General features: G+C 33.5%; 3 protein-coding genes across 6 annotated transcripts; 1 reads left to right on the top strand and 2 right to left on the bottom strand.

Moving 5' to 3' along the window:
• Positions 1-162: 162 nt before the first annotated feature.
• On the top strand, positions 163-4,727 carry LOC105422004 (N(G),N(G)-dimethylarginine dimethylaminohydrolase 1). Of its 2 annotated transcripts, XM_011631207.3 has the most exons (6): positions 163-617; positions 872-974; positions 1,096-1,193; positions 1,919-1,975; positions 2,769-2,864; positions 3,075-4,727. In XM_011631207.3, exons 1-6 carry the CDS (start codon positions 360-362, stop codon positions 3,324-3,326), a joined length of 864 nt encoding a protein of 287 aa, XP_011629509.1. In that variant the 5' UTR covers positions 163-359; the 3' UTR covers positions 3,327-4,727. The 2 variants fall into 2 exon arrangements, with proteins under 2 accessions (XP_011629509.1, XP_011629510.1); XM_011631208.3 differs by lacking the exon at positions 1,919-1,975 and having other exon boundaries at positions 193-617.
• Ncc69 (sodium chloride cotransporter 69) lies at positions 3,960-24,678 on the bottom strand. 2 transcript variants are annotated; one of them, XM_011631212.2, is made up of 19 exons: positions 24,552-24,678; positions 23,392-24,121; positions 16,955-17,420; positions 9,754-9,913; positions 9,582-9,677; positions 9,096-9,287; positions 8,819-8,995; positions 8,571-8,710; positions 8,006-8,308; positions 7,610-7,835; positions 7,391-7,512; positions 7,161-7,296; positions 6,864-7,075; positions 6,547-6,788; positions 6,326-6,474; positions 5,909-6,233; positions 5,683-5,837; positions 5,506-5,614; positions 3,960-5,438 (listed from the first exon to the last, which is right to left on the bottom strand). In XM_011631212.2, exons 3-19 carry the CDS (start codon positions 17,222-17,224, stop codon positions 5,303-5,305), a joined length of 3,150 nt encoding a protein of 1,049 aa, XP_011629514.2. In that variant the 5' UTR covers positions 17,225-17,420; positions 23,392-24,121; positions 24,552-24,678; the 3' UTR covers positions 3,960-5,302. The 2 variants fall into 2 exon arrangements, with proteins under 2 accessions (XP_011629514.2, XP_088928497.1); XM_089072371.1 differs by having other exon boundaries at positions 23,846-24,121.
• Positions 24,157-27,832, bottom strand: LOC105422006 (ubiquitin-like protein 7). 2 transcript variants are annotated; one of them, XM_089072376.1, is made up of 6 exons: positions 27,693-27,832; positions 27,135-27,606; positions 26,613-26,818; positions 26,369-26,505; positions 25,589-26,226; positions 24,157-24,679 (listed from the first exon to the last, which is right to left on the bottom strand). In XM_089072376.1, exons 2-5 carry the CDS (start codon positions 27,382-27,384, stop codon positions 25,608-25,610), a joined length of 1,212 nt encoding a protein of 403 aa, XP_088928502.1. In that variant the 5' UTR covers positions 27,385-27,606; positions 27,693-27,832; the 3' UTR covers positions 24,157-24,679; positions 25,589-25,607. The 2 variants fall into 2 exon arrangements, with proteins under 2 accessions (XP_088928502.1, XP_011629513.2); XM_011631211.3 differs by lacking the exon at positions 24,157-24,679 and having other exon boundaries at positions 25,188-26,226.
• Between the last annotated feature and the right edge of the window lie 90 nt (positions 27,833-27,922).

The following is a 27,922-nucleotide window of genomic DNA, read 5'->3' as shown; positions in this document are numbered from 1 at the left end:
TCATTTTCATTCACGTAATTATTATCATGGCGCGTAAGTGTTAATATGAATTTATAATTAAAAAAAAAATTAGTGTCACCATCGTGAATGCTCTATTAATCAATTTACACGCTGCTATTGTCAGATCGTGCGTTTATTTTCGAACGAGCAAGGAAGTCGTTATAAACGGCCGCCTTAATTTAAAACGAGAATTTCCTAGCGGCGTATCGCTCTGCGAAATTCCTAGCAGCTAGTGCGGCTGGCAGGCCCGCTTGTCGACCCGTCATTTCGCGTCAAGTAGCGTTAAACGTCAAGTTCCAGGTGCACGACGTGCATTTTACGTTCTTGTGCTCGTCGGCGAGAACCGCAGATCCTCGGGCATGCCACTGCACCGGTACACGCACGCGATCCTCTGCAGGATCCCGTTGTCACTGCGTACACGGGGTGAGCTGACGCTAGACGAAGCTAGGACGCAGCATCTAGCCTTGGCGCAGCTTCTACGCGAACTCGACATTGATGTCGTCGAGATGCCGCCCGACGAGAATTCGCCACTCTGCGTCTTCGTCGAGGACATCGCCGTCGTCTGCAACGGCATCGCCTTGATCGCCCATCCGAGCGATCCATCTCGTCTCAAGGAGGTACATATAGACATCCAATTTTAGACAATTCAAAGTGACTAAATTTGAATTTGCAGTGACAGGAGAGTAATAAAATTAATAAAATGTAAATCATCATTATAAAAAAAAGGAAGAAAAAGACAAAAAATTCCTTTATATATTGATAAATTGAATTAATAATATAAGAGATAATTTTAGGTTTTAGGTTTTAAAATTAAGTTAAGTTTGATTTCTCTGTTGTTTGATTTTTAATTGTTGTTTTATCTTTCCTTTAGCTTGATACCATCAGAGCTGTGTTGAAGAAAGAGCTAGAGATACCATTGATAGAAATAAGCGACAAGAATGCTCGTTTGGATGGTGGAGATGTGCTTTTCACTGGTAAATTTTATTTTGTATTTATGATATTTATGTTAATATTCCACAATTATACTTTTAAATATCTATAAATATAGAATACCTAAATTTTTACATTATACAATATAAAAATATCTTGTTGCAGGTAGAGAATTCTTTGTTGGGTTGTCTCATTTTACAAATGAAGCAGGAGCACGAGCAGTTGCTGCAGCATTTCCAGAATATCCATGTGTACCTATTAAGGTAATTTATAGATGAATCTATTTATTTGATTTAGAAATTACTAACATTTTATTTTGAACATAAATTCATAAATTTCTCGTAACTTATTAAACATATATTGTGCATGTATTAATGTATTATTAGATTGTCTTGAACGATTGATGTTAGAATCATAAAGAATCAAAAGATGTATACTTAGTATATATTTTATCTTGTGATAAAAATAATTTCAGATATATCAAAATTGAAAAAGAAGATATTTTTGTCTGTAAATTTTTTTATATGTATGTGTATATATATGTTTTATATATATGTATTTTTTATCTTCTTTTATTTTATAAAATTTGTTATATCTTTATTATATAGGTGTTCTATAATTTTTGAAAGTGTTTTATATCTTCTATTTTATGATATACAAATTATTGTATTAGTATTAGATATCACTTCAGAAATGAATTTATTGTTGAAATATGATTGCTATTTTCCGTATCAATTTTTTAATAGTTTTTTAATATTAAGTTTTTATTTTTGAAGTACAGTCTAAATGCAGAGTTTAAGTTTAAAATGAAGTATATGTAATATCAGTAAGATAAACGCATGTTTCGATTCTGTAAGTACCAATGAAAATTGTATATTTACATATTTTATATTTATAGAAGATATATTAATATACACCTCTCAGATTTGTCTCGAACCTCGATAAAATATCATGCTCACTCATCTTATTTTTCTAATGTTCATTTAAGGTGGGTGATGGTGGCGAAGAGGTGATAGTGGAGAGTCTTACCTCAGCCCCTCTTCAGGTTTGGGTGCACTAAACTGACTCTCTTAATATGTCATCAAAAATAAAAAAAAAATAAAGAGAATAATTTCACAAGCTAGAAACGTAAACTTGCACGATTTTAAAAAGAAATTTGTTTTCGTATATAATAATTTCGGAATTTTAAAACTGCTTTGGAGTTGAAACAAGTTCCGGCTTAGCACTTGAATCGTGCACTTGAACAATACGATGAACCTTACCTTACTCACTCACCTTAGCATGCATATGATTTCATGTAACTTTAAACAAAATATGTGAAAGCTTTTTTGTTTCAATCATTGTTATATTATTGCATATATGATCAGTTTAGTATGTATGCACTTTTTAGATAATATATTTATACTTTATTGTATATTATATTACACAAAACACTGTGCACGATTCGCTGGCACATCAAGAATTATTAATGATGCATTAAGAAAATTATATGATAATAAATATTTTAAATATATATATTTGAGATATATGTATATAAATATATATAAATATATAAATATTTGATATATATATATATATATATATATATATATCAAATATTTCAAATATATATAATATATATATATATATATATATCAAATATTTAAAAAAGATTTTTAAATAGATAAATTAAAAAGGAAGGAAAGAAGGAAAGTTTAATTCATAAGATAATTTTTAATTGATAAAATATCCTAATAATTTTACAATTTGATCAAATAATATAATAAGAAGAAATATTACAATATTTGTTTAATTTCTTCTATAATTTCGAGATAGTAATTCGATATCTCTATGCTTAGGTGGCTGAATCCAAACGCTTGAAATCACTGGTTACAATGGCTGGTCCAGATCTTATATGTGTAGGAGCCGGAAAAGAATCTCAAGAAGTTCTTAAGGTTATTCTTTATATAAATTATTACATAATATAAACTGACAGATTATTCTAAAATTCATAACAAAATCCAAAATTCAACGTTCATAACAAATTTACTTTCTCTTAGATTTGCTATATAACAAATGAAATGAAATGACTTTTAATTTTTTTTTAAATAAATTTTTTTTTATTAATTTAACAAAATTTTGATTGTCTGATTTTTACAATATAGAGAATCGAGCGAGAGGCAACATACAGTTACCAAACATTAACCGTACCCGAGGATGTAGCTGCCAATGTGCTTTATGTGAACGGTACTCTCATTCATCGATCAGAGGATGAGATCCCACAATCGAGTAAAGTATTCGCCGAGGTGGAGTTTCCGACTAGATCGCTGCGAATGTCTGAATTGGCGAAAGTTAGCTCCGGTTTGTCCTCCTGTTGCTTGTTAGTGCGCAGACCGCGACACATCCGTAGCATTTAAATGAGAAAGAAGAATATTCTCTATCTTGCGATGTAATCGCAATCTATGCCACTATTAGTGCTAATCGCCATGACATGAAACATAAATTCAGATTTTCTTCTCTCACCAAATCTGTGGAGCAATACGACGCAATGCATGACAATGACGGTACGTCATCCTGACATTTTGATAAGTATTTTTTAAATTAATTTAAAAAGTTATATCATTTTATATCTTGCAAGATTAAGTATTTGAAGAGATTAATATATATATACATATATGTATAATTTTTATATATTTAGAGTAGAAAAGTAATATATTCAAACTTTATATTGTATTTACGTTTATGTTTGTCGCAAGAGAATCTATATTTGGCATTTATTTAAACATTCTTTTTATACTTTCATTTCCAGCTATAGATTATTAGGTTCTAATATTTTCACGCATTTTTTTGTATTTATTATTTTATGCAACTTTTTTCCTATGATATCCAAAAAATATGTTATAAAGTAAGGCTACATTTACATCTCATAGTCCTAAACAGGATTGAATTTTACAAATATGGCACGTAACATAATATGACACAAATCCGATTTAATATATATACAATATATACATATATGTGGGGTTGGAATATTGATTTTTAATACGATATGTGAAATCAAAATTAACTTGTAATTCAACTTATAATTAAGACTGCACTGATACTACATACACGCAATAATAGATCATTTGCGAGGCTTACGCTATTGGGAAGAATGCGATCGTAATTATCAGTATTCTGACTCCTGCAACGCATTCGCAACTAGTCTGAAACGTGTTCACATCAAAACATTGAAATAAATATGTCTCTATCATTTAATAATGTATCGCAAAGTGTGTTATCAATATATAAAAGCACTGATAGTTGTTATATGGAATTATGTTATAACAAAGTTACACAATTTAAAGTTTAAACAGAAATAAATATAAAATTTCTGTATAAAACTTAGTACATGTACGAAAAGAGACATTGTGCGACATGAACCATTCTTAGATCGTGATATCTTCACAAATATCGCGATAGTAAAAATGTATGAAATAGGATTGCGATATACTTTGACACTATAAGTGTCGCTATGATGAATTTGACATTTTGTACAACAGTTAGATAAACTTGTAGCATGCGTATGTAATGCTTTTATAACTTTTGTATATGTTCGCTTTATTTTAAACATTGGCATTTACTTTTTATACTGTTTTTCACGATGGAACTTTGTTTTTATAAATATTATATTAAGATTATAAAACACACATAAAAATAAGCAGATCTTTTAATGCAATTAGTTATGCAGTATTTACAGAATTTACTACAATTATTTTCTGTATTTAAAGATTGTCACTTATAAGTTATATATAGAAATATAAAAGTTTTTACAAAAAGATAGTTGATCTTCTTAAATACATATAATTTTTCTAAATTTTTAAACCAATACAAACATTTAAAACATTTTTTTAATACTTTTATATATGAAACAACAATATTTAAAATAAGAAGCAAAAAGCTAGTATGACAAATAATAAAATAATGCTACAGATTATGATTGTCATTTTCGTCATTGTTTACTTCAGATATTTATAAAATATGACCGCATATAAAGAAGAAATTGTGTCAGAATTTTTTGAAATTACACGAGAAATATCTTAGTCATTTAAAAAAATAATAGTTTTATTATATGATTGAATATTTTCAAGAGATTGTTTATTATTAGGCACATTCTTCAATAGTGGTTTATTCACAACATACTTTCCCACATTACGTGATGATAAAAGCATATATTTGTCATTAGCTTATTACTATTATATATGTATCACTGGATGTTTCATTCAGAATTGATTGAATTAATTCTTTGCATATACAAATGATTAAGTCTTTCTTGTCGCTTGTAATACTGCGATGCTGTCGTTTTCGTACTATGACGTTCCGTAATGTCTCGTCATTTAGTTTTATATCAACGTTATGAATAAAATGTTAAAACCGACGTGTGATTGCCTCGAACTAGTAGAAACGGTGGCATATCGCGTGTAAGTGTCTCCAGCCATGCCATGTAAAGAGGCGCTGATACAGCGCCTTTTCGAGGCATCGGTAATGTCCTATAAATCAATTAATAATAATTAAACTGTCTCAATATATAATAAAGTTCGTGATATAAATACTCACATAACTACTAAATTGGCTTCCATAGAATTTTCAAGTAATAATTCGCGCAAACGAAGATGTCGATTGGTTTTCTCTTTCATCGCTATAAGTTCTGAATCTTTAATAACATCTGAAGTGAAAAAAGCTAATTATTATATAGTATGTGCTAACAAGATTTATTAGTTTTATGATTCGTACCATCGTCAGAATTTTTCGAATCGACTGATTCTTGGAAGTCAGCTATTAATGAATCAAAAAATGTCTTTGTACCGGCTTGTGCCGGTTTTGAAATGTCTGGTATGACTTTTAAAGCGGAATAGTCTATTCGAAATTTCGATAGAAGACTCGCCATACTAAAAAATAATATTAATTATCGAAAGATTATATTGCGTGATTATTCTTAGAAAAGATTAGAAATATTTACCTTCTTTGTTCATACTCCAATTCAGAATTCTTATTTGCAAGTGCAAACACTCTTAATTTACTGTTAGACCAATTACGCCTCGTGCTGATTATATAAGGTAACAGAAGCGTCAGGCCACCGTCATCATATAGCCACCATACATCGATAGTACCCTTTTTATGCTTCCGTTGAAACTTTGTTACTACATTAAATATATTCGTGATTGGCACTATATTTGGTCGATTTTCGCGCTGCTCTTCGGAGGACGGATTGGGATATTCGTTGATCGTTTTCGAACGTCTTGGCGCAGGACTGCCGGGGATCGATATGTCAGATGTGCTACTAGCTGTAACAATTATCGCTTATTGTTAAACATCGTTCTCCAGAAAAGAATAAATTATTAAAAGAACAAAAAAAATAGTAGCTTTTTTGAAAAACCTTGGCTAAGTTGTGAGAAACTCTGATTGCCCGGTATCGAAGTAGGTGCGAGTCTCCTTTGATCATCGACATCTCCGACGATCGTACTGCAATCCAAACCTTCTTGAAGGCGGAGAAGCGCCACTGCTATGTGCATATCCAGAGCTTTACTGTAAAATACAAAAAAAAATTACCAAACTAGCCTCTCTATGAAACTTAATTACAATGATAGAGAGACTTACTGCATGACATTGAAGTACATATTTAAATTTTCCCTGGGACAAGTAGCCCAATCTTGTTTATAACCCATTAACAGAATATTAGGCCTCATTTTTCCGAGGCCAGCAGCTTGCAGGAGCGAAGTAGCACCATCTTGGAAATTCGAACTATCTACTAGCGAATAAAACGCCTTAATTTTATTTGCCCTGAGCCAAGAAGAGCAATTTTGTACCATGCTGTTGCGCGTTTTGTATGATATGGGCATCTAAAGTATACAAATACAACATGTATCATCTATCGAGTGGACCAATCAAATTGATAAGAGGAAAAATTAATATACCTCGATGATATGACCGCAAATAAATAAACTCTGATGTTTAGTAATATGATGAGCGAAATCAACGAGAGACGATCTCGCGTTGGGTGGGCCGGTAAGAACCAAGAGTTGCGGTCTATAATTTTTTACGTGGTCTTCCACTCGGTCCAATTGCTGGACAGCGGTCAATGCGTTGTTGTAGGTTTGGGCTTGTGTGGTTGAGCCCCAATTTACGTCTGTAACATATTTTCGTGAACAGCATCAAAAAACAAAAAATAAAAAGAATTTAAGTGAAAACAATTTTCTGGTGTGTGAAATTACCAGGTTTTCTATATGAAACTACTAAATATAATGCTAAGACTACGCATAACGTTATTAAAGCCGTCCACCATGAGATCAAAAACATCACAGAAACGCAAAGAATAGCACCACCAAGACTGAGCCACATGTTGTAATACTAAAAAAAAGAACATAATGTTATTATCAAGAAGATAACGCATAAATGTAATATATGGAAATTCAGTAACGTAAATATTATATTTTTGTGATACCTTGAAAGTTGGCCGCCATCCGATTGGCTTAGCCAAAGAAGCATGGAATGTACTAAAATTGATAAGAGTGTAAGCTGCCAAGAAAAAGTTTGAAATCAGCGGTGCGATTGCGTTTAATTCACCTAAAAAAAAAAAAAAAAAATATATATATATATATATATGTATATTCGAAAGAAACTGATTTATCGGTAAACAATTATAAAATTACGTAACACTTACCTATGAGAATAAAAGCAACAGCGATAATGAAAGTGAGTAAATAACCGCGAATCGGTTCCTTATCTTTCTCTCCGCTAAACCATGAGATTCCTGGATACAATTTGTCAAGGCAGAGTGCTTGAAATACTTTTGGCGCTGAGACCAGCGATGCTAAGGCACTTGAAATTGTTGCCGCAAAACAACCGGCATAGATAATAGGACCGAAACCAGAAACTAATTGAATCACCTACAAATAGTTATCTATTCCAATTTTTATCTAATATTATTTCTTAATAATGGAGAATTATTATAGATTTTACATAGTCTTTATATCAACGATTATTTATTCAAGCTTAGCAAATGTAATTTTTATTTAATTTCATCTTATTTGTGAATTATCTTAATAATTTTATGCACCTCAAAACTATTGTGGCTGCCGTACTTGCATTCGGGGGTGCAATTAAAAGCTGTTCCATATACACTCCAGGATGTGTGATTCAAATTCTCAATAATTGTACTGTTATCGATTGTAGTGTCATTGTCTGCTCCGGACATTGACAGAGCCAAAAGAGAGTTATTATACGTCGTCCATAAATCAGCAACATTGCCGGATGCGTCTCGCATAACGGTACCTCCAACCATAATCGCCATGATTAAGTATGACAACGACGTTAGAAGAATCGCGAGTAGCGTGCCTTTCGGAATTGCCGTTTGCGGATCCTGTCGAATTCAAGATAAAATGTGGTAATAACATAAAATCGTGTGCATGTTCATATCATGTAAAATTCTTGCTAATCTCAACAAATCATGCAAATTTTTTTTATCATTCATTTATGAAGAAAATAATTTACTACAGAAGATAATTTTAATCGAATATACAAACTGACAAATAATTAAATGGACAATAATTATGCGCATAAATTACATAGTGAGTCAGACATTTAACTCTAAGTATCTCCTATAGACAAAAGAACTAAATCACCTTCAAGTCACCGGATATATTCGCACCTGCCAGGATACCTGTTGCCGCTGGGAAAAAGATGGCCAAGACTGAAAAGAAATTATGATGCACGCCTTCGCTGTATCTATAGTTTGAATGCAAATTTTCCTTGAACAACTCGGCTGCAAATCATGAATAAACAATGAAATTAATACTCAATCGTGTCTATTAATTACGATAAGATTAATTTGTTGAGGAAAAAGCATAAAAAAAGAATGTTGACACATTACCATGGTATCCTATAAATCCCTGAGCTCTCTCCGTCTCGCTTTTCGGGCCTATAAAAGTACCGATCATAAAATCACCAATAGCTACGAGAAGAATCATCAGCAAAAATACTTGAGCCTTTGCCTCCCATTCTAGTCCGATTATAACGATTATCAAAAGTACGACTATTGTTATGCAACCTGCAAATCCAACGAATACATTTACATCATGTTTGACAGAGAAATATAAATTAACCAAAATTATAATGGTAATTTTAGAATTAGAATTGCGCAAACGAACCTATAATTCTAATGTCCATAATCGCACAATCGATTATGCAGGCTTTAAAAGGGCGGAGGCAGTCCACCAAGCTTTCGCAAAAACCAACTACGTACATGGAACAGGCGACAGCATTTGCTAAAGAAAATATAAGACCTATGGATCCGCCAAATTCAGGTCCTAAAGACCTGGAAATCATGTAATAAGTTCCACCTGCGAAAAGAGAAAACAAAAAAATATGTATGTTTCAATCCGTCATGTGGCTACTGTTATATTGATATGATAATTTATCGAATTTACATATGTGCAAACAATTATGAAAGTGTTAATTAGTCTGAGATATGCAGTATCGATTGCATAAAGAAACCGATAAAAAAACAATTTTCGGTTTTAACCACTTTTTTTTTTATTTTTAAAGTAGTTTTTTCTCTTTCTTCTTTCTGAAACTTGTTTCTGAACTATGTACGTATTGTAATCTTGTTATTGTATTTATTGTTTAATGCGTACCCCCTTTTATAAGTCCGTTGGTACTGATCGCTGACATCGATAAGGATGTAATTGTCGTGACTACTGTCGTTGTGAGAATCAGTAAAATAGCCTGGCCTGGAACAATATTAGCAACATTGAAGTCTTAGAAATCTAACTAATCGAAAGAACGGATCAGTGAGGAAGCACTCACCTATCCCGGTCTGTGCTACGACCCAGGAAAGTCGCAGAAAAAGCATCACCCCCCAAATGTTGAGGAGACATCGCATCAACACTCCTTGAATCCATCCAAATTTTACTCCCGGTGCGGAGGCTTTCATTTGCGGGATAGTTAATGTGTGTGAACCTGGACCCTATAAATAAATGTTTCAATAAATCTAATTCGAAGATCTATTTTAGGAGTCATATACAAATTTGGGTGAAAATACGTTTTCTAAAACGAAGGAAGTCAGTAATTTTTTAAATTTTTATATAATTTTCAATAAATATCGGTACAAGTTTCTTTCGGTATCTTTGTATGTAATAAATGTTCATTATTAAATAATATCATGAATATTTGGAATTTTTTAAATACTTCATATAACTTCATAATATATAACTTCATAGTGTATGTTTTTCTTTGTATAATTTTAATTTCATTTCATTTCAGTTTAATTTTACTACAATCGTCATTAAATCTTATATTTTAATTGAATTTTAATTTTCTATTTAATTCTTGTCCGATTTTAATTTAATATTTTCATATAATTATTTAATTTAATTTCAAACATTGATTATTTTCAATGTTGTATCTCTTCGTATCTCTAATTAATAGCATTTTATTGTTCTATTTTCCACTGCAATCCTCTATTCTTCAACGTATCTATTATTCTCCTCTATTTCACCGCATCGTCAGCAACTCTGTGGATTGTCGCATGCGTACATCGCGAGAACGTGTAACTATGCGAGATTACGGCGACTAAAAACAAGGAAACGAAAAACAAAAGGATTAGCAAAGTTTCTTCAGGAAGATTCAAGGCTTTTTCGAAGCGTTGCAATCTCGTGTGCTATCAGAATCGACTGCGTTTCTATGCACATCGCATATCGCGTAATCGCGGCTATAAAGGATCCAGACGCGACTAGCTCATAATTACACTGGGGATTATGCTCCGTCATTGGGATGATGTCTTCATCAATCCGATGGGTAATGGCCGTACCGAGAAGTTTCAAGGTCGGCTCTGTAAATGAATCTGAACGATTTCTTGCGGATGACGAGGCGGTGATTTTACGTCTTACCGTGCAGCCGGCCGCGAATATCCGTGCGAGCGGATTAGCGCATAAATTGAGATTCAGAGGCGATTATCGAAGGCATTGAAGGTGACTCCGGTCTCCGGAGGAAGGGTCCGCTAGTCGGCCAATGAAGTCTTAACGATTTACGTAACGGAGCCTCGTGTAGCCGGCCTCAGGTCCGCAATGGTGTCACCCAATGTCGAGAAATTTTTCGCAAATCGCACGTGAGATCGTACGATCCGGAAAAATCGAAAATATTTCTGAGACGTTCATATCTGCTGGAGTCTTCACGTTTTCTTGAAAAATATTGTTTTATGATGTTTGAGTAATATTGACGATTATTATCTATGATTAATGATTTCTGAGCGGAACGAGTTTTACTAAAACGTTTACGGAAGTCTCAGGAAAAATGAATAATCAAAGAATTAAATCGAAACTTGGAAAATATTAAAATATGTTGAAATGCGATAGAAAATTGTTTACGTATACAAATTTACATCGGATGAGTGAATTAATAATGAGAATTATCAATTGTTGCAATTCGATTTTAATTAGATTGCAACCCGTCTTCTTGAAGACTTAGAACTCAGAAGATTAATTTATTCTGTAATTTTTCGTCACATCCTCCAATATCTTGCTTTGAACTTCGGTATAATTGTGTAATCATTCTAACAAATTGTATAAAATCAATAAATATTTTGTCTTCTATATTTGATAATTTGCTAATTTTTCTAATATTTTTATCGTGATACAATTGTCTATTTCTTTTATTTCAATATTTATGTTATATAATTACATAGTTAAAAATTTATAATATTTCTATCAAATATCTTAGAAAAAATATACGACTACTTAACAAATAAATAAACTTTTAAAAGCAGCTACAATAAAAAACTTTTCTTTCTGACAATAAATTAAATTGACATTTTCTCATGAGAAAGTTTTATCACATGAATTATTGCGAATAATCATTGATTATCCAAATTTGAAATCCTTCTTTATCATATCAATTCCAATAATTTTATAAAAAATTATTATAAATAGTTGCTAGAAATTTAGTTATCAATTTTGAAATCCTTATGAGCAATCGATCAAAAATGTTATAAAGGTTATATCCGAAATTTCTCAATCAAGCATTTGTACGCACACAGCGTAAGTGATTTACGACACAGAGAGAATGAATAAAGACTCTCTATACAGTTAAGCTTCCTTTCACATACTTCTCGCGTATGCTCGTATCTTCTACTACGACATGCCACGAGCATATTCAAATAATGTAGCACATCCTATCTTTCAGAGGCTCCCGATTATTCGGAGTACGCTTTTTGCTGAGCCCATTGACACTGCCATATCAAGCCGTAAATGTAAATGCACGATTCAATCAGTTCGGTTCAGAACAATAGAAGTCACAGAAAATTAATTTTGGAAGAAATAACAAGTATTTAACAGTATAATTCTTATATATCTGTCTTCCTTACATTATATCATGTGAATGATATAATTATTATTATATGATGTGAATAATAAATTATACATTATATGATGTGAAGATGCAAGAAAAATATTTGTAAATATTTTATTTTATCTCCTCGCTAATAAATTCAATTGAATTCATAATTGACACACACACACACACACACACACACACACACACGCGCGCGCGCGCGCGCGCAAAATATAATTAAAATTATTCTCTCATTTGTCGACGTAATTATACGGCATTCTAGAAATTCTGTATAATGTCGTCACGGTGTTTGAGCAGAATGTTTTCTTTTACAACATATAAAGATAATGTAGTGTACTATACTATTTAATAGGTATAATAATGTACTACAAATCAATCTCGCATGTATAAATAGTGAGTAAACGATGTTCACGTAAAGGCAAAGCTATTCATATTTTATCTTTAACACTTTATCTTGAACTTTTATCTTTAATATGATATAAGATATGTGATTTTCAATTTATTTATACATCATTTCAATTTATTTATACATCAGATTCTTATTAAAATGTCATTCTTAAAGTACGTGTGTTGATTCTTTTATACAAAATGTGTTTGCAAATGTTTGTAAACATATTCTTTTTTTATTTTAAATTTATAATAAATTATAAATTTATAATATAATAAATTTATTCCGCTACCTTCTCGAATTCACACGATCAACACGTAAGCCCGATATAACAATGGCACCTAACAACTGGTGTAGATGATCTTCTTTTTGGATCGCACAGATCTACGATCTAGAAAGAAGTAGAGAATCGCTAATTACAGTCAATTAACAACATCAGCCTGACCTAAAAAATTACGTCACGTGATGAGACATGTGAAAGAAATGTCGCTCAATTATCAACAGTTTAATTACGGCGGGAACTCGTGACATAAATTCGTTTGTCTAATTGCTGCGAGATCTATCGATGTAGCAAAAATGGGTTCGTGATAAATGGGCGCATTTAAACTTCCAAGTTTTGAATCTCTCGGTGGGATCGATTCCTCGGATGGGAATTACGTCGTCTTAGCGCGTAGCGGACTGATGAGACTGTCCTGGGATATTTGTCATCATCTCGAGCGACGGACTTTAATTGCCTACGCGAACGTGACGGGTCTTCACTTTGACCCGACAGTTACGTACTATGGCGGATTGCACGATTTCATATGCGCCGTGTATTGTAATCCATGTCTGAAAAACTTCCTCGCTCGCATTAACGAAGCATGACTAATGACGCAACATCTGTTGCATAGATAATTCGACTTAATACATTGAACTCGACGCTTTCTATATATTTCTCTCGTTGAGTTACAGAGCCACAATGTTGCAATAAATATTATCGTATTATTTATCTCATATCCATTATACATGCAGCATACGTGCGCTGTTGATTGAAATCTCGTCGTTATTTTCATAGTTGATAATTTTTTGATTTATATTTATGTTCTGCTTACACTTTTAAAATATCTTATTAATATTTTTTTCTCATTGCATTAGAATGCATTCTTTGTTAATAAATTTTTCAATTTTTTAAATAGACTTCAAAATGCATTTTATAACATTTTTCATACATATAAATGCATAAATGCATTTTATACATAGTTCATACATGCATATTTTCTGATTAGGTTCTTATAGCTTATTTACGGCACAAGGCGTTTCGTTGATATTTATGCCATACAAAGTACGAGACGTGGCCTACGTGACGCTTTTTCTAAATTTGTTTAAATACATATACACTAATTCTCCGTGACCCAGTATGCAATCATGTCATTCCTTCACGTGAGCGATCAACCGTGTAGTTTTATCCCCTTTCTCTTTAGTCGCCTCTCGTATGGGCTATCTAAATAGCTTTTTGATTGCCTTGTACAAAATCTACAAAGTACTGACAGTAAAAAATTTTTTTATGTCAAATCTTACATTTATCATCTATCTATCTTTATCATTTGTGTGTGTGTGTGTGTGTGTGTGTGTGTGTGTGTGTACACACATACATATATATATATATATACATATACATATACATTTGATAAATAAAGTATATATATATATATATATATATATATATATATATATATATATATATCTATATTTATTTATCAATTAAATTATCAAATAAATTTATTTAATCATTTTGAAAGATAAATAATATGTAGCTTTAGAAATTTAAAATATGTAAAATGAGGTTGTATCACTTTATGCACCGTAGCACGAAATTTATCACGTATCAGATAAATAAATGCCTGCGTTAGTCTTGCTTTGTAAGAATTTTAATTGCTGAGGACATAAAAATTCCTCCGGGCATTACCCGGAAACGAAATCGGACATTATATTTCGTATATGAAGTAGAGGACAATCACGAGGACAATCGACATTTGCTTCACGCTTGGATAACGCTTTTGGGCGTATCGGACTAATTCATAACTGAAAAGTAGTTGCGCGTTGGAAGGTAACGAATTTAGTCATTTTTCCTATTCGTGTTAATTTAAAAATGCAGTCTGTAATTATAATTATTACAACATCGGTACAACGGCATTCAGAATTGAAAAAGATCTTCAAAACATCCAGATGAAAAACTATATTAATAAGTTAATAGAAAATTGAGGTATAAATTTTAGTTAAATTAATAATTCTAGAAATATTTGTCACATTTTTAATTAACTAATCTGTCATGATTTTTTAATAATTTATTAATATATTTTTTTAATTTGTGACTGGTTTAAGAATCTATATGTTATATCGATGAACCCTAATATAAAAAGAATGTCTAATAATAGATAAGAAAGATATGTAACGTTAAATAAGAGATTAGACTTGTTTAGATTTGATCATCGGTATGCAGCTACAATTAGTGCAATATTCATGGATCGTATATCTGGAACAATATTCCTGAAAATACAAACGTGCTTGAAAGTAGTCACCGTAAATATTTGATGTCGCATTGCAGTGTTACACCATTTGATAACGGTGCCCCGGCATCGTAAAGACATGTTGTCGACGACGAATCACCACGTAAAGCAATAAAAATTCAGTGGTACGTTCCATATTTATGTTCGCCGTATCACGTTTTCTATTCCTACTTGGTCGAAGAGATAAACCGAGAACTTTTCCACCGGGTTTTGCCAACGAGGGGACGTCACCACGAGACGGAATCTCGGCGCCACGCTTGCGTTCAGCGGCGGGTTAATTGCACAATTAACAATCTCTGTAATTGTGCGATGATTTACGAATCATTCGAGCGAACGTAATTAATACCGCGTGTCAACCATGCTGGCAAAAAGAAGGGGGCATGCACGTGCTGCGCTATCGTATTACGCACTGTATGCGTTAAACATACTCGTTATACGTGAGATATTTCTAGGAAAAGAATGAGACATCAATGATAACAAAAAAAGGAAAATTTCTATTTAATTAAAAAAATTTTAATTGCGATTTTTAATAATAAAAATTTTAATTAAATAAGAGTTTATTTTATTAAAAACTTACTCTCCAAACTTGAACAAAAATATATTTAAAAATTAAAAAATGAATAAATTAAAATAAATTTGTGAGTATGTCTCATCTGAATTAATGTAATAAATAATTTCATAATAAATCAAAATTTCTTGCTGAATAGGAATTATTGATAAATTGCAACTCGACTATGCCTTTACTAAAATGGTTTTTCCTAAACCACCTTGTGGAGCACGTGTCTACTTCAGAAACAGCCAACTGCAATCACACGCAGCCGAGCAAACACAGCCCGCATGAAAGACTCCAGTTTAATTTTAGATATTCATTTTACGCGGCGCGAGCGCGGGGCTAGATAACGGGGGGAGGGAGGGGGAGGCGTAGATAACGAGTGAAAAATTGAGAAGCGGGTGAATGCCAGAGTATGCGAGAACGCATGCATTATCTTCAAGGATTCGTTCGACGTGTATTGATAGATTCGCGTTTATCTGGTGCTTGTATATACATATGTGTGTGTGCGTCCATCTGCCTTTTACCGTGAGGCTTTCTCGAATTTTTTGTCTCGACCGGACTTCATCCTTCCGAGAAACTCATTATGCAATTTGACTCTCATCTCTGCTGACCTGGCACATTTTTATCGTGAAATCTCCATACGTCAAAAGAAATATCAATTTTACACATTTTGCTGAACGGATAATCATAACACACGACCCATAATATATGAACTTTCCTCGCAATGTTATCATTATACAATTTGGATATTATCAGTAATATCTTGCACTTTATGCTTTATTATTCTACCGTAATCAGTGGAATATTAACATTTGTCGCAACCTTCCGTTATGTCGTCATATAAAATATATAAAATAACTTATCACATAAAATTCTAGACGATATCGTAATCATTTTATGCTGCGGCATGCTGTACGGCGTTCGCAAACGTTTACTTCCTTCGCGTAGATAAACTTAGTCTACCATGTAAACGAATGATGAAAGAAAGAGAGTAGCGTCGTAATAACATAAAATGCAAGAAATGTTACGTGTTAATTTCCAAGCGAAATTTTGTGCCGAGAAAAAATCCACACCGGACTTTACGAGCGTCCCGAAACCATATTTTACCAATGATGAAGAGATGTTTGATTCGCGCGAACGATGTTGCCTTCGGAGAAGTCATTAAGACCTTACCTTGTTGAGGAGAGTGGGATTGTGCAACTCGTCCAGGGAAGGCCTGTGCGCCGCCTGGATGCTCATGATGTTCCTGTAATTGTCTAGCCTGGGCAAAGCCTCCCTGGTCATGTATCTGAGGGATTTCTTGGTCTCCTGCTCTCCCAGGAGACTGGCCCGACCTTCGAGACTGTCGACCCGGTTCACGTGAAATCTGGTTCTCCTCAGAGGATTCAGTTCCACCGTCTCCGAGTCGGTATCGCCGCCGTTTATCCCGTTTTCGTGCGCCATGTCTCTGCTGTTCTCTCTTCTTCTTTTTCTTCTGCTTGCACAGTGATTTATGTCAGAAACCGCACTGCGATGCAATAGCTCGAGTGGCCCCGTGATACAATGGTCGATCAAACGGCAATCTAATTTCTCTTCGGTTTCCTCTTCGGGAATTTATCGATTCACGAAGCGGTCGCTTGATAATACCCGGCACGGTCACCTGTCGACAATCGTTATTCGAGAGTTATATTTATTCTTTCTTTTCTTTTTTTTTTGTATATCTAGATATCACTTTTTTTACCGTATCAACTGTACATTGTTATGTTGAATGAAAAATTACATTTAAAATTACATAACTAAAGCTATTTTACGAGATATATTCGTTGACTTCAATTGTTATTTATTTTGAAATGTTATTTAAAAAAAAATTATTATAAAATAGCATATTTTGGAATATCGATAATGTTTGACATTATAAATTAACATGTTAACATTATAAATTATTACATCGATTCATCACCATATAATTGCGATAGCTAAAAAATGAAGAACTATGCCACACCTGTTAACAATTGGAGCATGCAAGCATTCGATAACAACATAGTGATAAGGCTTAATCAAATATGCTTTAGTCTCGTTATATACATAAAATGTATATATTAGTATTTGAAAATCTATAAAAATATTTTGATATAGAAAATATTAGAAATATAAAGAAATATAATTTTAGCGATGTCATAGGAATATTTCTGACAAGATATTAAAATGTCAATTTTAGCTATAACACGCGTTCGATTTTAAGATAAAGTTTCTCGGAATAGCCTACACATAATATATCACAAAAGTCAATTAAAATTACATCATTTTCTACCAACACATTTTTAACTATGTGTCATCAATAAAAACTCATTACTGAAAATTATCTAATACTCAAGCAATGCAAAAAAAGTTAATATACACCTTGCGATCTGTAGTTCTTTTTTTATGAAATTAATTTTTTCCTAGGAATAGATTTTCTAAGAAAGGAAGATCTGAGACAAAAGAATTTCTTTCTTTCTTTCCTCGAAAAGGTTCAAGGTGAGCAGACGTAGACTAAAGACATTGTGTTGACTTTGCCCACCTCGCGACTATTAATCGCGCGTGGGTGTGCCAATTATGAAATTACTCTTGCCCTATAACATTGCTTATGCGCCCCCGTGGATTATCTCCAGTCCCTGATGGAGTTTAATGCGTTTAAGTTCGCCTAATTACCGAACAAACAGACGTTTGGATGCGGTCGTTTTCCGCATCCGTGACACATCGCCTCATTCCCACACGGATGCACATGTGACAGCGCTTTCCGGAAGTTAGACTCCTATCGAATCATTATCACCGCAGCGATTACAAAGCCAGTAATCTATCCTTGTCCTTAATCATGATATATAAGGATCTATGCTGTATGCATTCTTTGTACAAATACAAGTCATTCCTCTGCAATCTCGAACGTTACAAGTCATTCTCAGGGAACTTTTTGATAAATTTTTGTTTTCTTTTAAAAATAAAATTGACATAAAAAAGATATACTATATATATATATATTATACTTATATATACTATGTTATATATATATGTTATATATATATATATATACTATATATATAAATAATAGAATTTGTAATCATTTAATTTTATATGTAATTAAAGAAAAAATTTCTTAATTTCCTTCTCTACAAAAACTCCAAAATTTAACTAACGATAGAATTATCATTTTCATATGATTTAAAATAATAAATCTTTTTCTTTTACGTGATAAAATACTTAATACTTAACTTTTGATCTGATATAAATTACAAATATTTTTATAAATAAATTTAAATTTTTTTACGCGAAAGCAACATATATTACTCACACGATCCACTATAAACCACATCGCTACGACATCTGACACACCACCAATCGATGATAACATACTAATAACACGCGTGATATTCCACGTGTACGTCAATCGACAACTACGCACGAATACCATGGCTAATTAATTCGACAGATTGCCGATAATATCTCAATTTAATCCTCGCATAATTCCGAGTATTATAATTGTGAGCGTCAACGTATTTCCCTCATTATACCAATCGCATCGATTGTTTGCTCCGCACTGACGAAATACGTGAATACCGTGACTATGTCTTAATTAAAGCAGCTAAGTAAATGGCGCGTAAGCAAACAATCCCCGAAATGTGCGCGAGATCGAATTGTTTGCCTTTGTCAATGGCGCCTCTTTATTAACACGATCGCGGGATATTGTCGTCGATTTTAAAGTCGTCGCGGCGCCCGCGAGTCGCAAATCGTATGAAATAAATCATCAGCAATTTGCTCGTGGTGGATTGAAAGAAAAAAAAAAAGAACAATTTGATAGATATTGGAAAAAAAGAGAGAATTAGATTAAAAACCGCGATGCGATGCCAGACATTCACTGTTGAGTCGTGCGATCGTACTTCTATACATAGTCGACGTTGGAAATTGGAATTCTTTCTAAGTTTAATTTTCGAGAGGCAGATAAAAGGATTATTTGTTCATTAGAAAAATTCCCCCAGAAACTCTCAGAAAGAAATTCCTGAAAGATTAGAAGAAAACTGAACAAAAACTGAAAAATTCGTAATGTCATGGATTCAGTGTTTGGATTTTCTTGAACGAATTAGCGTATCGATTCCTTTGCAGACTTTAATGGCAGACAATGAAATATGTTAATCGTCGAAAATTACTTTAATGTATTACGAGCTGCATCCGCAATTTTCAGATAGAGACGATTTTCGAATCATTATTGTTTGAGTATAGGCGATGTGCGAAGAATACCTAATGTCTTTTCATATTCCTTAACAATATGCGCGTTAAATCTCAATCGATTTCAGAGAGATATTCGGCGACAGAAAATTTTATACCAGATTATAAAAAATTTTTAAATCTAAACAACAATAATAGATTTCTAGAAAATTAAAGATTGTTAGTCCTAAAGATCATTGATTAACCAATAATATCGTTTTACTGTCGGTTAATTATTTCTATTTCATCACATATAAAAATAGATATTGTTTAATAATGTATGTTAATAGCCTGTAAAGGATTTTGATGTGACATAACTGAATGTTAATTCCGCTAAGGAGTGGTTTAAACCGGTTTTTACATTTGGATTCAAATCCAAATACTTAATTAACAGGAATCTTTATTAAACCGCCTCTGGATCGCGCGCTCTTATTCTGCATCACTTATCAACCGGCCTCGGTTCGAATTTGAATAAACCAGTTTGCGGTGAGCTCAAACTGGTGTTATTCAACCGTTAATCGTTACTTTATAGTCAATGTTAGCACGGGAGATGTCGACTTAGAACTGCAAAAAGAGAAGCAGCTGCAACGGAGAAAAGAAAAACGCAGCGCGTAAAATAAAGCGCATTAATCTGCAGCCGATGACGCTGGCAGAATTATTTACATATAAATTATGAACAATACGACCTAAACAATAGACATTCCTGGCATATCCTGATTGAGACTGTCAACCCGGTAATTTCTTAAAAGAAAATAACCCAACGCATGTTGATGCTGCGCTATTCTTAGTAATCTACAATTAAAATCATCATTTGCTCGATGAAACTGTAAACTTTCATATAAATATAAATCCGAGCCATGTGAGCTTTGTAGTTGCATGTCTGTGCTCGTATTTTTTTCTTTTTTTTTTTCACGGAAGTACTCATCTCGAAGCAGCGAAGCGTCACGAGTTCATCAGCTGGCCGTTATCGAAATTTGCGAGAAACGTTTTTACTGATGAGTCTTCATCATTGCATTACAGTGTTACGATAAATTATTATCGAAACAAACGAATAATTTAATCCTTAATAATTTAATAATTTAATCCTTTGCATTCAAACCACTTTTATTGCAAGATTGTATAATTTTACTGCAGAAAAAAAAATAATGAAATTTTGAAAAGTCTACTGGAGCATAGATTATATAATTTGTTGTAATTTCAGTATTATTGAATTGATACACATTTAATAATTCGATGTTAAAGTCTTATATAAAATAAATTAACAATCAGGGATTGTATCTTTAGTGAGAAAAAATCGAAAATTCGAAAAACTTTGAAGAAATATCGAGGTTTCTCTTCAGGAAGATAGAGACGTTCAAGGAACTCAATGGAATCTGCTTTATTCTCGGCTACCACTACCGCTTTTTGCCTATCATATCATTTCCTATTAGGTAAGATAAGAATCGCGCTTATCCCAACGATTCGACCGCGAAATTCTCACTAGTAGTAATGGCTCTGAACGAATTGATTCTCTGCACAGTATTCATCATCCCTTATCAAATTTTAATTATTACAATTTATAAATTAATTTAATACGAGACTGTAAGTTAAAAAAAAATCAAAGCAATGTGAAAAATTTTATCGCGAACATAATTAGCTTACAGAGCTACAATAGTGAAAGTACATAATTTACAAAAGTAACAATCCTTAATTTTGAAAAATAAACATTTCACAGTGACTAATATTTTAATCAATTTCAAACACATAAAGTATTAGTTCAAAGATGGATAAGACATTCCAGTAAGATAGGACTATAAGATTAATTTGTTCTTTGCTCGTCACCAAGTACTATCTCTTTTGAAAGTTCGTAATCGCCGTAGGCAGACCAATACTTTGAATTTTGTTTCTACAATCTAAGATCCATGTCTTATGTGTTCTACGTAGCGATTTCGCAGCCTTTCGCTTCTTTGAATTTCGTATTTATAAACGAAAGCTGAATGCTCTCTATTTCGCGAAACGATTTTATGGATTTTCGATTTACTCCTTAGAGTTTGCTTTCTTGCAAAGATCATGCTCGGTTTCTAGAAACGAATCTAATTTTTGCGTACATTTTGCGTACATTTTACATGATTTTGCGAACATTTTTTTTCAGCGTTTATTATATTTTAAATATAAGAAAATTAATATTCTTATAATAAAATTACGAAATAATTTCATGAAGTCGATCTGCAATTAATGCGATAGATTTTCAATTTTTTATTTAATTTCCAAATAATCGGAAAGAAATGTGATTTCTTGCAATTGCTGAATTTATTTAACAAGTGTCAACAAATATTTTACTTCTTACTTCATCTAATTAAAACATATTCTAGATTTTGGAGCACATTCTACTTTTACGTTTTCTCTCAACTTCTAAATGAAGATTGATGATAGGATGAAGTATAAGGCATAGAAAGTGAAAGCTTTATAAATTCCTTTGAGGCCAATAAATGATATATTTTTTTTTAGTCGCGTTAAATAAAATGTAAGAGACTAAACAAAATATAAGATAAAAATCGCTTTATACGCAAAGTTGCCTCGCGGAGCAGAGAATGCAGAAGAGGCGGATGGACTTTTAAAAAATCGTCGGTGCACTTAGCAACGCCGACCGATCGCAAACGGTGCCGCGGCCTTTATAGCGAATGCAAACGTTTCCATGCAGGGCCGTGCAAGGCTAAAAGCAAAAGGCATCACCGTTTTCAACGTCGGATAATAAAAACGGATGGCAATTAAAAAAAATAATATATTCGCGCATAGTTTTAATGATTTAATCGCATGAATTTCATCAAATTGTTTTTCCTCTCCCCAAAAAAGCTTTCATATCAATTTATATTACTTTACATTGTTAATCGAAAAAAATTCTAAGGACGGAAATTCTATGTATAAATTTTTCTCATCTACAATATAATGATTCAACAAAAGAATAGTCTCAAACAAAACTGTTCATAATCATCTGCCAGAATTTGATATTATAAAACGAAAGCGAATAAAGAAATAAAAGATCGATTAATGGAAAAGATGAGAAGGGAGAATCGCCGAAGGTATTTTATAAACCGGCCCTGTGCTTCCACGCGTTCGCTCTCGCACGCGACCGGCTCGTTTGGCCGCAGACGGCTCGCCCGTCCCGGCGAAATCGAGGGACCGCATTCTCGCCGCGCATTCGACGCTAAACGCGGCCGATCCAAACTGGTCATCTGGTCTTCTGTCACCGGCGAACGCGACCCTCGGTGTCGGGCATAAAATTTGCAAATGGAAAAGAAATTCTCAGAGAGGAAAGCTAAAAGGCAATGTGGTGTATTTATGAAATAGAATTCGAGATTGCGGGCCATATTTAGCGGCAAAAAGTTCGCTTCTTTGGCTGTCACCAGATTCACCTTTTCGTTCGCTAAACTAGTAGTTCTACAGATATAATCCTCTTCCTGAATGTCAAATCCTCGACTTCCTCATAACCTCTTGCGATGTCAATATTTCGCTCCTACTGAAATATGTATCTCGTCCTTTTCGTTCTGGCTCTAACCAGCCAGAGAGCTTTTCGAAAATCCGATCATCGTGCCGAAAATAATAGGACGCCGATTGACAATTTTCCGCGGCGTTTTCCTCTTCCTGCAACCGGCCTCCGATTGGCAGGGTCAGCACTGGACACGTGTGCGTCAGGTATGTGTGTGTGTCAATATGTATGGACGCGCGCGCGCGCGCGTGCACGCCAGCGTCGCGAGCACGTGCTGCTCTTGTCACTCGCGATCAAATGATGGAGAGCCGTATGCCCAGTACGTCCGAGCTACGCGAAATCCCGATTCCTACTGACGGACGGTTACAAATCCCCTTTACTTCGAGCCTCGCGACGCTCGACTCGCTCGAATGCGTAAGCAGGGACCGGCCGGCGGATCGGCACACGCACTAACGCATGCCGCCGGTACAGTATTGTAACACGCGGACGTTGCACCCCTTTTCTCGCAGATGCAGCTGCGGTCGAAATTATCCCTGTAATATGATGACTCGCTGTTTACACGATCTGCAGACACAGCATAAGATGTCTTCGTCGAGGATTTACGTGAACTTTCACAGCGTTCAGGGTGCTATGTATAGAGTAGATGCCGCATATATCTGCGACAAAAATAAACTGGGGTAATTTAGGTCAATTTTAGAAAAGAGGACGTTTTAATCATTATTTGACAAACCGTCTCCAAATAGATTTAAATAATTTCTAGTATTTTTTCTAACTGATAATAAATAAATAAATATAAAATAAATATAAAAATATTTTGTTCATTTTAATTTTCTGTCTTTATAAAGCCAATAATTTTCTATAGATTGTCTAAGATAATTGAGATTATTAATATTATTGATAGATAATTATTGCTAATATAATTTAATATTAATAATTATCATAATTTCATTTCCATATTTAATTGTTCTAAGATCGTGTAAATATAATCAGATAAATCTCAATATAACGTCATTTGTAAATAAGCTACTTAAGACTTTAAAGATTCTCAAACGATGACTCGTTGGTACTTAAATATGTGACACATACGCGTAGATTTTCACGACGCATTCGATTTCGCGTTAACCGCTACATCACTGCTGACACGCATGACGCATTCATTCCGAGCATTTGGCATCGATACATACTGAAGCGTCATTCCACGTGGCTCGCATATGCTGAAAGGGTACTATTATATTTTTAAATCTTGGTTCGCGATCTGAGAAGCAAAATTTTCTTATGTATACACAAATGTTTGACAAAAATTTAAACGATTAATACTCCATGTTTAAAAATCACGATATCGACATTGAAAAAAGAAAAATCTTATCAATGTTTATATATGTATGTATGTATATATGTATATGTATAATTGCGTTGATTTTAAAAATATATTAAACTTCAGTTAAATCCCTGATGGTTTTACACAATTTATTGTACTATATTAAATCAGTTATCTAGATACAGGCACGAAAAAAATGAAAGATAATAATTCCATAAATTATGTATCAAACGATGATTAGAATTTGAAGACAATTATAATCATGTAACGAAATATCTGGATCAATTTATATTATAATGGCTTAAATAGTATATGGAAAATAAATAAAAGTCAATTTCGCTTAAGTAACATACATAAATGTAAAAACATCAGAGATAATTTAAATAAAAAAATTATACACAATATTTAGCAAGTGGTAGAATTTCTTTAAATACATTTTTCTTGATATACATATGTATTTTCTTTATATATTCTTTATATATTTCTTTATATATATTTTTTGCATAAATGTTAATAACGAATAGTATATTGTATTTTATCATGCTCAGATCTTGCATTAGCAATACCGATAGCAATGAATATACCTTAAAAATCATATACAGCCTTCCTCAAGTCAAGCAATAAATTTCACATAAACAGCTTGAACACATTTTCATATTTTACACATCTTCATATTGATTATTCATGATATTAATTCTTATTATTGTATATAAATGTGTCACGGATATTCAGATTGTCTCATCTAAAAAATACTGTTTTCTGAGTCTCTTTACTTTGTACAAGCAACTGTAATCACTTATATTACCTTGTTCCATTCCTGTTCATTAATTATCATAGAAACCACTAAACACGAGTTCGATGGCCGCCTGTACGTCACCGTTAGTAAACTGCAGTGCTTGAATGTTCACTGTGTCATCCTGAAGACCCATCTCGTGCATCTGCGCCAACTGTCGCTGCAAATCGTTGATCGGCGGCGAAAATAGCGGTAATACCGGCGACAAGGAAGATGCAGGTGATGCAGCTGGCTGTTGCGAATTTGGATTGGTCGCCAGAGCGGCTTGTCTCATAGCTTCCATAAACATCTGCGACGTGATCACACCGGTAGTTTGATTGTCGATCGTGGATTGATTGGCACCATCAGATGTGGAAGACGGTGGATTGTCCAGTCGTTGCGATGCTTGCGAATTCGCGGCTGACGGTACGTTAGGAAAGCGTAGATTGCTATCGTTTACAGGTTGTGTGGCGAAAAAATGGGCAATATCACGTGCCATTTCCTCCTCGAGGCTCATGCTATCCACGCTATAAGATCGTGCAGTAGCGGGCTGCGAACTGGCCACTGAACTGCTGGAGGAACCACTGGAAGCTGCATTATGTGCTTCTTCATGTACGGCCGCGGCGATGTTCTGCGCCGCCTCGATTAACACTGGATGCAGTTTTGCAATTCTGAATATATGAAACAACAGAAAAAAATTGATGTAAATGCTACAAATGAGATATCAAGTGAAGATGTATTTTTTTGAGAAATATTTGCATATAATTTCTGAATATGGAAAGCGATACAAATTAGAATAATATACTTAATTACCTTCTGACAGTGTCAACATCTACGAAATGTGCCATTAAATCAGGATCTTGCAGCATAGCAATGGCGACAGCATCCTCGTGCAATCCAGGAGAGGAAGAAATAATATTGTCTATTACTTCTGGTCTTTTGCTTAAACGCTGAAATATAAAAATATATATTAATTTATTTATACAGCTAATAATACTTGACATTAATAACATAACTTAACAATATAATAAAGATGTATTATTGAAGCAATAATTACATGCAGAGCACTTCTAAATGCAGGGGTCTCATTGAAAGATTTAAATGCTGATGCTAGTTGTAATATGCAGTCTTCTGATATATGTTTATTTAATATTAATGATTCTGGTTCCTTCTTCTTCAGTGCATGCACCATTGATCCATTCTTCAATCCAATTGATTCTACTGTTGTATCATCCTCAAGTATAAGCCCACAATAAATAAATTCTATAGAAAACAAAAGAAATAAATAATTGGTATTTATATTAAAGATTATTCAATTTTATTCTATAAGAATAGTTTCAAATAGATTAGATTTTAATTGCATCTTTAATAAAATTGGAGTTGATCTTTCTCCAAGAGAGATTTAAAATAAAGTCATTCAATAAGGCTTTTCGAGATTACAAATGCTTTAATATATATATATATTAATATATATATTAAGGCATATTTTCAATGTAATTCAAAGAATTTGATGTTAAGATTAAAAAAAGGTTCTGCATGAACAAAAACCGGTCTTCAAATAGTGCAAAGTCATCTTTACCAAACGAGTCTTTAGGCAGGTTCCATCGTGCTGCAGCTTCTTGTTTTAGCGTCTCGATTTTCGTTTTTAGATTTACACCGCTCAACGTAAACGGCATGACCATTTCGGAATTTATTTGTACTCCAAACAGCAACTCCATGGCTATCATAATTGAATGGACTGTCTTGATGCAGAACCAGGGATTTTCAATACGTCTTGGCTGCGTTGAATCTTCAACTCTTTCCCCTCGAGGTTCAAAATGTAAAAACATTCGCCAGACTGTTTCTTCTCCGTTTTATGCACCAGCAACGTCATGCGACGAAATGCAGAAAGATTATCTCTTGCCAAATTTGTATGCAGACATTGCGGGCGAGCGAACAAACATCATTGTTGACACCGCGACGAGTTATAGGGGAGAGAAGCAGCTGTGTGCCTCCTAGGGAACTCAACTCTACGTCCTGTTTTCCTCGCAGGAAAAAATATGACGTTTTTCCTAAAAAATAATGCAATTTATATCGGATGATTCCTGATCTTCATTCATAAATATTTTCTTAAATCGAATTTTATTTGTATTCTTACAGATTCCTACTCGGAGCCGTTGAACCGACGAAGCCAAAAAAAATTTTTGCTAGTTTGCAAAAATTTGTAGTTTATGGTGGCACTGACTGTAACATGCGCATGCGCTAGCGCGACGTGCACCGGTGATGCGTGGAGGTACGTGTGGACGCTAGCGTCGTGCCACTGCCTATGCCGTGTGTGATTGACGATGTGACCGGAGTGATTTCCGACAGCTGACAGCGGAATGACAG

This window comes from Pogonomyrmex barbatus, unplaced genomic scaffold (genome assembly GCF_055798465.1).
Source record: "Pogonomyrmex barbatus isolate J1 unplaced genomic scaffold, ASM5579846v1 scaffold13, whole genome shotgun sequence".
Taxonomy (NCBI): domain Eukaryota; kingdom Metazoa; phylum Arthropoda; class Insecta; order Hymenoptera; family Formicidae; genus Pogonomyrmex; species Pogonomyrmex barbatus.
This window is presented reverse-complemented; position numbering and strand designations above follow the sequence as displayed.

Bases quoted from the DNA above. Each gene is read 5' to 3' on its own strand.
- LOC105422004 (XM_011631207.3), top strand. From the start codon at position 360: ATGCCACTGCACCGGTACACGCACGCGATCCTCTGCAGGATCCCGTTG. The intron at 975-1,095 runs GTAAATTTTATT...ATCTTGTTGCAG, and splicing joins TGGAGATGTGCTTTTCACTG to GTAGAGAATTCTTTGTTGGG. The intron at 1,976-2,768 runs GTTTGGGTGCAC...CTCTATGCTTAG, and splicing joins TTACCTCAGCCCCTCTTCAG to GTGGCTGAATCCAAACGCTT.
- Ncc69 (XM_011631212.2), bottom strand. From the start codon at position 17,224: ATGGCGCACGAAAACGGGATAAACGGCGGCGATACCGACTCGGAGACG. The intron at 7,513-7,609 runs GTAAGTGTTACG...TTTTTTTTTTAG, and splicing joins TGTTGCTTTTATTCTCATAG to GTGAATTAAACGCAATCGCA. The intron at 7,297-7,390 runs GTATCACAAAAA...TCTTTTTTTTAG, and splicing joins GATGGCGGCCAACTTTCAAG to TATTACAACATGTGGCTCAG.
- LOC105422006 (XM_089072376.1), bottom strand. From the start codon at position 27,384: ATGTTTTTACATTTTGAACCTCGAGGGGAAAGAGTTGAAGATTCAACG. The intron at 26,506-26,612 runs GTAATTATTGCT...TTTATATTTCAG, and splicing joins CATTTAGAAGTGCTCTGCAT to CGTTTAAGCAAAAGACCAGA. The intron at 26,227-26,368 runs GTAATTAAGTAT...TCATATATTCAG, and splicing joins GATGTTGACACTGTCAGAAG to AATTGCAAAACTGCATCCAG.